Source organism: Pelodiscus sinensis, chromosome 27 (assembly GCF_049634645.1).
Source record: "Pelodiscus sinensis isolate JC-2024 chromosome 27, ASM4963464v1, whole genome shotgun sequence".
Taxonomy (NCBI): domain Eukaryota; kingdom Metazoa; phylum Chordata; order Testudines; family Trionychidae; genus Pelodiscus; species Pelodiscus sinensis.
In genome coordinates this window covers 13,213,711-13,224,064 of record NC_134737.1, presented here as the reverse complement: position 1 = coordinate 13,224,064, position 10,354 = coordinate 13,213,711, and the positions used below count along the sequence as shown (strand labels likewise).

Here is a 10,354-nt window from a genome sequence, read left to right as displayed (position 1 = left end):
CCATGGGGAGCAGGGTACCCAGATCGCTGCACACGCCGCCCCGTGGGAGTGGGTCAGGAGCCGGACCCCCCTCCCCGTGCAGATGGGGGGAAACTGAGGCTGGGGAGTGGCAGTGACTTGCCCAGGGACACACGCAGCGTCCGTAGCAGAGCTGGGAGAAAGCAGAGGCGCCAACAGGAATTCACTCCCTGCAGGCCAGAGGATCAGACTGGCCAGCGTGACTGGAATTGCCCCCTCTGGATGCTCGGGCAGCGGGCAGCGAACTGAGCGTCCCTGCAGTTTCCAGGAGAGGCGGCGCCTCCGCCTGGCCCCCGCCCCTGATGAGCGACACCCGCCGCCCTGCAATATGGCACTTGGCCCTCGGCTTCAGCCTGCACTTTTACACGAGCCCTTCCCACGCCGCAGCTCTTCCAGGGTTGAGAAATGCACCGCGGCCCCTTCGCTCCGCCCTCGGCCGGGCTGCTGGCTGGCGGCGGGTGATGTCTGTCATGGCAAAGCGCGCAGAGGACCAGCGCCGGGAGCCAATCCGCGTCCAGGGAGCGTGCGGCGCATCCTTGCGGGGAGCGGTCTAGGTGGGTACCAGTCCCGCGGCCAGGTGAGTCTGGGGGCTCGTGCAGAGCGGCCCTGGGCACGGCGCTTGGCATCTGGCTGGGCAGCCTGGATGGGGGCCGCGGTGCCCGCCCCGGGCCGAGCCGAGCCGAGCCAGCGCGCCCCGCAAAAGCAGCGATGGATGCGAGCAGCATCCTAAGCGGCCCATTAGCCTGTGTTAGGCCCCCCCCTTGCTCAGCGGGAGCGGCCGAAGCGTAGGGCGCAGGCGGGGTCTGCACTGGATGTCTCGGAGCATCCTGGGCAGCGTGGCCTTTGCTCAGGTGAGTTTGCCGAGAGCTGTCACCTGGGCCAGCAGCCCGGACAGGCCTCCGAGCCGCTGTGCCAGCCTGCGTGGAGATCCCCCCCAGGCGGATGTCTGTGGCCTTGCAGGGGAGCAGCCTGGGCCTGTCTGCAGGGAGGGGCTGCGCCGCAAGTCGCTGTAGCCCCCCTTGCGTGGGGGAGGCTCGCCAGCGAGGGGGCAGAGGGTACCCCCTGACTTGGAGCAGTTCCCACTGCAGACAGACTTGGCAGTGCAGTCCAATGGCTCACAGCACCTGCTCATAGTGCCACAAGCCCCCCTGCAGCCACCCAGCTGCCTGCAGGAGGAGGGAGGGAGGAAGGGGAGATGGGATGCTCACGAGGGCCCAGCCTAGCCTGGGAAGCCAGGAATCGCTGCTTCCCTGGGCGGAGCAGGCCGGGGCAGCGCTCCCTTTGCAGAGCGGCGGGGGCTGGTTTCGTGTCCGAGGAGTTATGACCCCATTGACACTCCCCCCTCCCCTGGCAAGTCTGGCAGCATTTCCTCCTGTTAATCCAAGGGGCCGGAGACAGAAGGGTTAATAGGCTAGCCATGCAGAGCCCTGCTCCAACATAGGTAGTTCCTCCCATGGATGTAGCAGCGTTCCCTGGCATCTGCCTATGCCTAGCACGGACCGGCAGGACCACAGCCTGCCCTGTGTTCAGCTGTACGCACAGCACAGCCTGGCACGTACACCTGGAGCAGCCTCCTCCATGCCCCCTCAATCTGGCTGAGTCAGGAGCCCAGCCGATGCCTCCTTAGAGTCCCAGCTATCCGCTCTTCCCACTATGCTCTACAGCCTCCTGCGGGTGCACGAATGTTTCTAACTTGGCCCTCTGGGGTCCCTGCTAGCAACCCCCTCCCCAGCAATACGCGAGCACTGCACGGTCCAGCCGCTCTGTCCCGGGGGCTCCAGCTTCCCTACCAGATGCCCTGGCGTTGGCAGCCCTAGGAAATAGCAATGGATCTTGAGCCTGGAAGTGAACGGGAAGGGGAGCCAGTGGGCGATGGAGCAGGGCCGGATCTCCAATACATGCCAGCCCGTGTCAAATGCAGCTCGGTGCTGCTGGGTCCCCGCTCCAAAGTCCAGCAATGCCATTGGAAAGGCATCTGGAGGCTGGATCAGTAGGGAGGGAAAGTCACCGCTAGTCTGCCTCCAGCCCGGTGGGGGGTGGCTGGTCCAGTCTCACTTCCTGTCCTTCCTCTTGGCTGTCCCTTGATCCTTTATAGCCCCAGGAGCTGCCCCACCTTAACTAGCCACACTGGGAGCACCTGTCCTGGTAGGGGGCACAGGACCTGTTTCCTTAAAGGGGCCACCCCGCTAGTGACACAGATGCTCAGGAGGCAGGTCCCCTTGCTCCCATTTCTCCCTGAGACTGGCTTCAATTTATGTTTTTACATCGTTTTTTTCTGGAGTCGGAGACTCGAGGCGGATCATGCGTTTGAGATTTTCTCCACAAGCGCAGGGACTAGGGGCTAGGAAATTCCCTCGTCATCCCAGGACTCCAGGAGCTGGGACCATTTAAAAAAAACCCTACCCCATATTGCCAGGCTTGCCACAGAGCCACAAAGGTTGGAGACACTACTCTGCTGCACCCGGCGCCTCAGTTTACCCTCCTGTCCTTAGCCCCTCTTGTCTAATTGACATTATAAAAGCTCTTCATGGCAGCTCCTGGCTCTGTGTACGTACAGCACCTAGCACAATAGGCCCAGAGCTGGGTGTTACTGTAATTTAAATACTAATCTCCTGCTGTCTGGGGTGGGGGAGTTTGGGGAAGATGAAGGAGATGAAACCTGCAGCTCGGCTGTCCCTTTCAGACGGGAATCCTTCCCCGACACCCTCTTTTCCGTCCTTGTTTCATGCTCCGGGGATGTTGGCACAGCGCAGCTGGGAAAGTATGAAGATCCTGTGGCTGGCGGCAGTGGTGTGGTCTGTCCTAGCACCTCCTGCGCAGGCCAGCAAGGTGAGGTGCGGAGAGTGAGGAACAGCTACTGATGCACTGACCAGCCTCAGGTGCCATTTGCGACTGAGACAGGGTCAACGGGGAGTTTGGGCAGGAAAAGTAGCTGCTTGTTTATGGGAGTTTGCCGACGTGGTGGATATTAGTAACAAAAAATTGGCTTGTGTGTGTTGGGGGGTGTATGGCATTGCCTTTTTCTAGATGGAATTGGAACTGCTTACCTTTGTGTCATAGGCCCTATACTACAAACAGCTGGTGGAGATTCTCCTTCAGCCTGTGCTTTTAGAGCTGGAGGATCTAAGTTCTAGCCCTGCTGCCACTGTGAAGCTCTGAACGGCCATGGTCGCGGGCAATTCAGTCCCTAGAACAGTCTGTTTAGAAAGCATCTGACTGAAAAGTGGCTAAGGGATTGTTGCTGTGAAAAAGGCAGAGCAGGAAGGAGAGACCTGACGTCAAGTCGTCCCCTTTTGGGAAACATCTTGCCCATGCCATGGGGGGGGGGGGGGAAAGCTCCCCGAACAGTGGCTCACGTGCCAACTCCTCTCCCCCCGCAGAGCTGGGAGGACATCCGCTGCAAGTGCATCTGCCCCCCCTACCGGAACATCAGTGGGCGCATTTACAACAAGAATGTGTCCCAGAAAGACTGGTGAGTTGCTCTCCCGTGGGGTTCCCCTGGCAAAGCATTGATGGGCTTGAACCTGGAAGCTGGGTCTGGAGCGGGCGCCCCTCAGGTTTCTGGGTTCCCTCACGGCACGTGTTTTCTAGACCTTTAATCATGTGTGTTGCTCTTCTCTTGACCCTCTCCAATTTCCCCACGTCTTTCTGGAAATGTGGCCCCCAGAACAGGACACAAGAGTCCAACTGAGGCCTAATGAGCGCAGAGGAGAACGGCAGCATGACAGCTCATGTCTTGCTCACAACTCCTGTTAAGTTGCAATCTGGGTCGAACAAAGAGCCTTGAGTTTCAGAGAGCAGGCGTGCCTCATCCAGTGACCTCCTTGTGCTCGTACTCAGGCTGCTTTACACAACAGTGTATGTTCCAGCCTCCTCCAGCCCACAGGGTGAGTATCGGGGCACCCAGAGCTCCAGGCTGCCGCCTGAGCTGATCTGAGCTCTCTCCCAGCTGCAGTAAGCACAGAGGAGGCTCGATGCCGAGGCTGCCGAATGCAGACAGAACTGATGGTTCTCGCTGGTTCTCCAGCCAGTTATTGGCACTGCCTAGCCTCACCACTAGGTTTCTCCACAACTGCTGACCATGCTTTGGGCCTCAGGACACAGGCGCCTGTCAGCTCAGCCACCGGCCCCATCCCACCGCTGACACCAGCTCTTTTGGGTTGCAGCAACTGCCTGCATGTGGTGGAGCCGATGCCCGTGCCGGGGAACGACGTGGAAGCCTACTGCCTGCTGTGTGAGTGCAAGTATGAGGAGCGCAGCACGACCACCATCAAGGTACAGACGGGCCGCTCCCGCCCTGTGCCATGCGTCCCTGGGCAGAACCACAGGGGCTGGGCATGGGACTAAGGAGAGCGTGTGAGGTCCCAATGCCTGTTCTCCATGCCACAGGGGAGGAAGGGATCCACGTGTGGATTCTTCCTTGTCAGGCTGCTTGGGGAGGGGCATAGAAAAGACTTTTATACCCCTCCCCTTTTACACACCCCTTCCCCTCATTGGCTGTGGTCTGGGGGTGGGGAGACAGACCCCGCCCCTCCTATCACCAGCTCCCTTCGTGACACCCCCAGGTGCCTGCTCTCAGCCCTGCCAGCCACCCTGCGGGATCCTCCCCCCAGTTCCCAGCCAGCCCCCGACCAGCCGGGAGGCAACCAGCCTCCAGGGAGCTGGTGGGAGCCAGGCCGGGATGGGAGCCTCAGACTGCAGCATGGCAAGGGCCCCTCCAGCCTAGGGTCCTGGCCGCGACACCCCTTCCAGTGGGTGGATAGTTATGAACGGAGCTGCCCATTGGCTGGTGGGGCCCATCAGTCGGTGGGGTGCTCTGTGAGGAGGCGGGGGGGTGGGGCAATGCAGCCCCGCAGCCCCACTGACAGCCCGGAGCCCCCTGTGACAAGCTGCCGCCACCCCTGCAGATCATCATCATCATCTACCTGTCGGTGGTGGGGGCGCTGCTGCTGTACATGGCCTTCCTCATGCTGGTCGACCCCTTGATCCGCAAGCCAGACGCCTACGCCCAGCCCCTGCACAACGAAGAGGACAGCGAGGTACGGACCCTCCGCAGCCTGCGGGGCGACGGGGCTGCGGGCGGGGAGCACGCCGAGAGGAGGAGAGAGAAGGGCTGGCGGGGACCCCCGGGGTCGTTGTGCCTGGCACGTCTCAGCTCTGGCGGCAGCTTTGCTCTGTCATTGTCCCCCTCCAGCCTTCCCCACTGACCGCCCGGTTCCTTCCCTCTCTCTGCATGGCAGGAAGCCCGCTCCTTGGGGGCAGCCACGCCTCCCGCCGGCGCCCGAGCCAACACGGTGCTGGAGAGGGTGGAAGGAGCCCAGCAGCGGTGGAAGCGCCAGGTGCAGGAGCAAAGGAAGACGGTGTTCGACCGGCACAAGATGCTGAGCTAGAGCCGGCCAGGCCTGCAGCGACGGGCCGCGGGGGCAGGCAGCTGCCGCATCGATGGGCGAGGCCGATGTCTGTCTCCCCCAATGGGCCCCCCCAGTGTTCGGTTTGCACTCCCCACCCCCCCGCCCCTCGGTGTAGTGGCTTTTGCAGAGCAACCCAGGCAGCCTGCCCCTGGGAGCCCCCTGCCCTCTGTGCAGCCTACATGGCGCCCTGAGCTTTGCCCAGCTGGCGATCAGCCCTCATATGGCCCCAAATGAAGCCCTGGGCCCTTCCCAAGGAGATACCCCGGGCAGAGCCCACGGCTCCTGGCAGGCACTGCTCCAGCTTGAGCTGCAGTTCTGACACCCGGCACTGCCCGCTGGGACCAGGGGTTCTGCTGCCTGCGCCTGGCAAACACGGGCCCCAGTTTCACAACTCCCTGGCCTGCATTTGGCTCTTTGCCCGTCCCCTCCCGAAGCCTGTCCTCGAAACAGCCTTACGCAAGGGCCCGTCTCCCTTTGTCTGAGCTACCGCACAGCGCCCTGGAGCCTAGAGAACCGGGCGACGCTGGGTTCAGCCCGTTGCTGGCTTCCACAGCCAGCCAGGACTCCAGCACATGGCTCCTGCCACGCCTGCGAGGCCTGTCCGCTTGTCAGGGCCGTGACGCCATGTCACAAAGCCCCCTGGCCTGGGTGCTGCAGCCCCGGCGAAAGCAGCGAGGGAGGAAAGCCGCTGTCCCAGAGCCTTTACTGCCAGCCTGGGGCTCCTTTCACCGAGTCAGTTGTTCCATTTTCAGGCCTGTTCACACTGGGCCCAAAGCAGGGCCCATGGCCTTTAGGGTTAAAGAGACTTTGCAACAAAGGCTTCACTGGGCCAGGCAGGTCTGGAACCTCAGCCCCTCCCGCTGTCCGGATCACCGAACCCTGAACAGTCCCCAGAGAATCTTTAATGGGGGTCTTTGCCTGCTGCCCATACCTTGCTGGGCATGAGAAAGCCAAGGGATTCACTAGCCTATTTATTGATGTTACTCCAGTTGGTCCCTGGAGAAAGTTTGCTAACCTGAGACCAGTGTGTGAGTTTTCATAGAATCATAGAATACTAGGACTGGAAGGGACCTCAAGGGGTCATGGAGTCCAGTTCCCTGCCCTCACGGCAGGACCAAATACTGTCTAGACCATCCCTGATAGACATTTATCCAACCTGCTCTTAAATATCTCCAGAGATGGAGATTCCACAACCTCCCTGGGCAATTTATTCCAGTGTTTGACCACCCTGACAGTTAGGAACCTTTTCCTAATGTCCAACCTAAACCTCCCTTGCTGCAGTTTAAACCCATTGCTTCTTGTTCTATCCCCAGAGGCCAAGATGAACAAGTTTTCTCCCTCCTCTTTATGACACCCTTTTAGATACCTGAAAACAGCTATAATGTCCCCCCTCAGTCTTCTCTTTTCTAAACTAAACAAACCCAATTCTTTCAGCCTTCCTTCATAGCTCATGTTCTCTAGACCTTTCATCATTCTCGTTACTCTTCTCTGGACCCTCTCCAATTTCTCCTCATCTTTCTTGAAATGCAGTGCCCAGAACTGGACACAATACTCCAACCGAGGCCTTGTTGTCATGTCGCATCTCTTCTTCAAACAGTGTCACGGGAGTGGTTGTTTGCTGAACACATTTGCTGCAGAAAAAGTTAAACTCTTCTCGGCTAGGTTGCGGGTACTTGGTTTTCCGAGCAAAATTAATTGTATGAGTGTGGGGGAAAGGGGCAAGGGGGAGTGTGGGGGGCTGGGCAAGTGGCAGACAAATTTTCGTGTTCACCCAAGCTGGGTTATTGGGGCCAGCGTGCCTGGAGCCCAGAAAAACCCCATCAAAAGGCTCACCAGTGTTTTTCTGGGGCTAAGCTGCTCTGGCAGAATGGCACACCAGGGATAAACATGGCCCCACCCATCTAACAGGCTTCTTTGTCGAGCGGTGTCCCGGTGGGTGCTCCGCTCTCGGTGTTGGTGTCCCCGTGCCAGCAACTGGAGATTTTTGCACCTGTCGTTTACAAGCTGAATTTCTTTCCTGGACTTGCATCAGCATCCTCAGCCTGACATTCAGCACCGATGCCCTCCCCCGGAGCGAGAGTGCCGCGTCGGCACAGTAAATCGGTCGTGGCTGGCCACGGATAAATACCCCGCCGATGTGGTGGCGTGGCTGACGCTGTGGATCCAGCTGGTGGCCGGACAGAGCCTTCTGCTGCTGTCTGCTGATGGACGGACTCCTTTTGAGTCGCGCAGAAGCGTGTGCTCTGTGCTGAGGCTCCAGGCTTCTTCCACCAGGGCAGCCTGCCACTTCCTGCAGCAACGAGGCAACTCCCTGGGGAACGAGGCCTCTGAAATGTAACAGCGGCCCAGCTGGTGAGCGCAGGCCCGGTGCTAGAACGGGCCCCTTGTCCTGGGTGATGCGCGCTCGGAGGAGTGGGGAGCGTGAACCCGAGCATCAAACAGCCCTGGGAGTTCTGGGAGCCCCCGGTTCCTGCCAAAGGGCACTTTCTGGGAGATACCCTCCCCCCACCGCAGTGCCCCCCACAGCTGCACAGAGCTGCCCGGCTTACGTCACTTGAGCACCTGGCCCAGGGTAGACAAATGCTGGGACCTGGCAACAGAACCCCCCAGCCAGCGCCCGGGGGTTCTCCAGAGCAGGCGGGCGTGTTCCCAGCGAGGGCGGACTGGCCAAGGAACGGGGATAGTTCAGATCCCCCCAGCCCTAGTGCATGACCCACGCCCTGCGCCCCCAAGGCTGGGTGCCCCAGACCACACCAGTCCGGAGGGAATTCGATCCCCCACGCCGGCCCCCTTGGCACTGCATTAGCCAGGCAAACAGAAAACACTTTGCTCCAGCCCCCAAAGCAAACTTGGCTCCCGACTCGAGCGCAGATGCCGGAAGCAGGGGTGCTGGGAGAGTGGCTTGAAGTGGCTTCTCTCATTCCCAGGGGTTACAGCACCCCCACTCTACAAATTGTTCCAGCACCCGTGGGTGCCAGAGCTCCTCTGGGCAGTCCAGCTCCCCTCCCCGGGCTCACACAGCCTTGGCCCCCCATGGCGAGTCTCTCAGGACAGCTCTCTCTGGCCTTCTGGTAGCTGGTGTGAAGATCCCCCTCCCTCCAGACTTCTCTGACCCCTGGTTTGAGAGCAGCAAACCCCTTCCCTAGAAGACGCCATTTCTAGCTGAGTCTAGCTCTGCGAGCCAGGCTAGCCACATGTGTTTCTACTGGTGGTGCATATTAGGTCAGACTATCTAGCCCTGGGTTCCCCTTCCCTGCACGAGGAGAGAGAGGAGCCGCCAGGCCAGGCTCGCCTGCAGCCGCCGCGAGGGACGGCTCCCCGGGGTGCTCCGGATGTATTGAGGGGCCGGAGCGTAGCGCAGCTGGCTGGCTGCCCCAGGCAAACACCTGGGAGCAGGAGAGAGGCAGCGCGCTGGGTGCGCCAGGGTCCAAGCTCCACGCGGAGCGGAAGGAGGGTCTCCCGAGCTCTCCTGGCGCTGGTGAGACAAGAGGCCGGAGGGAAAGGGGAAGGGAGCGGCCCGGTGGTGGTCCCAGCGGGGACGGCGGCAGGCGGCTTGGACCATGGAGCGCTGCTGCCTGCCCCTGCCGCAGCAGGAAGCGGTGGAAGCCCGGCTGGACGATCACTAGGACTTCACCCGTTCTTATTTTATTCAGAAAGCCAAGAGGTAAGGGCAGCGGGAAGGCGGATCACCCTCCCCCCCCCCCCCGACAATCCCTGGGAGCTGCCTCCCCTTGACACCCCCCCACCACACACACCTTTCCCCTCACGACAGCTGGCAAAAATGAAACCAACACCCCTAGTTCCCAGCAGCGGACGCGCCCCGGCTCTGCTTTCCCTGCCCAACCTTCCCAGCGGGGCGGGAGAGTCAGGGGGAGCTGCTGCCTCACCCTTCGGCGCGGTTCCCAGTGGCCACAGGCTTTGCGTCCCCCACTGGACATGCTGCCCCAGCCCCCGCGCTCCTCCTGGGCAGTGGGAGCGCGTCCCGCCGTGCGCCCTGGCGCACCCAGCGGAAAGCCCCGTGCGCCCAGTGGGCACAGAGCGGCAAACCTGCACGGGGCGCTTTTCAGGAGCAGCCCCCCCCCCCCCCCCCCCGCCAGCCATAGTCCGGGCCTGCTAACCTCGGAGCTCTCTGCGGGCCAGGGGGGGGTCACTCGCTGATGCCCAAAGTGCCGCTGCTCTTGGGCATGACATCTCAGTGGCCATGTGTGCGCCACGCGTGGCGAGGCAGGAGAGGGGCCAAGGGAGCTACGGGCCGGCGGGGCGCTGCGTTTGAGGGGAGAGCGCTAGAGCGGGGAGGGGGGAGTGCAGCGAGGAGGCGTGAGCAGTGGTTCCCGCCCCCTAATACTTCCCTGGTAGCATCAGCATCTCCTGCGCTGGCTCTCACGCCCTGCCCCATACTGAATGAAGCCCCACCTGAGCCTGCTGCCCAGTGGCGCACGAGGTGGATGGCTCCCTGCCTGGTGTGTGTGACAGCCTCCCCCCCCCCACACACACACTTTATGAAATGGACTTATGGACACAAATATACAGAACTCAAAGATGCTTGGGGCAATGGTCTCATGTAACCTATCAATGTCTTAATCCGCTGGGTCTGTGTATCGATTTTCGTGGGTGGATCATTCTTGTGTGTAAAGTTAGCTATATGGAGTATGGAATGCCGTGTGGTTTTAACTGTGCAAAGGAAACCCCATCACGGATGTTACTCTCAATGTCTAGATGACCAGCTGTGAACAATCTCCTTTGGCCTTTAAATCTCAGCAGTGGTTGGTCACATAACCTCCCTAACTTGTAGGGACTGGCCAGGTGACTTCCTCATGTAAAAGGGAATCCATAAAACAAGAGGACGCTCAGACGTTTCTTTGTCCTTTGGCTGGGGCATTCCTAAGAAAGGGATCCAAAGACCCCAGGGGGAGGAACTTCCCTGG

General features: G+C 60.7%; 1 protein-coding gene across 6 annotated transcripts; it reads left to right on the top strand.

Moving 5' to 3' along the window:
- Positions 1-106: 106 nt before the first annotated feature.
- Positions 107-7,142, top strand: TMEM9 (transmembrane protein 9). 6 transcript variants are annotated; one of them, XM_075910239.1, is made up of 6 exons: positions 107-572; positions 2,702-2,847; positions 3,399-3,490; positions 4,185-4,293; positions 4,926-5,057; positions 5,259-7,141. In XM_075910239.1, exons 1-6 carry the CDS (start codon positions 347-349, stop codon positions 5,406-5,408), a joined length of 855 nt encoding a protein of 284 aa, XP_075766354.1. In that variant the 5' UTR covers positions 107-346; the 3' UTR covers positions 5,409-7,141. The 6 variants fall into 6 exon arrangements, with proteins under 6 accessions (XP_075766354.1, XP_075766357.1, XP_075766355.1 ...); XM_075910242.1 differs by having other exon boundaries at positions 449-572; positions 2,772-2,847; positions 5,259-7,142; XM_075910240.1 differs by having other exon boundaries at positions 465-595.
- The last annotated feature ends 3,212 nt before the right edge of the window (positions 7,143-10,354 follow it).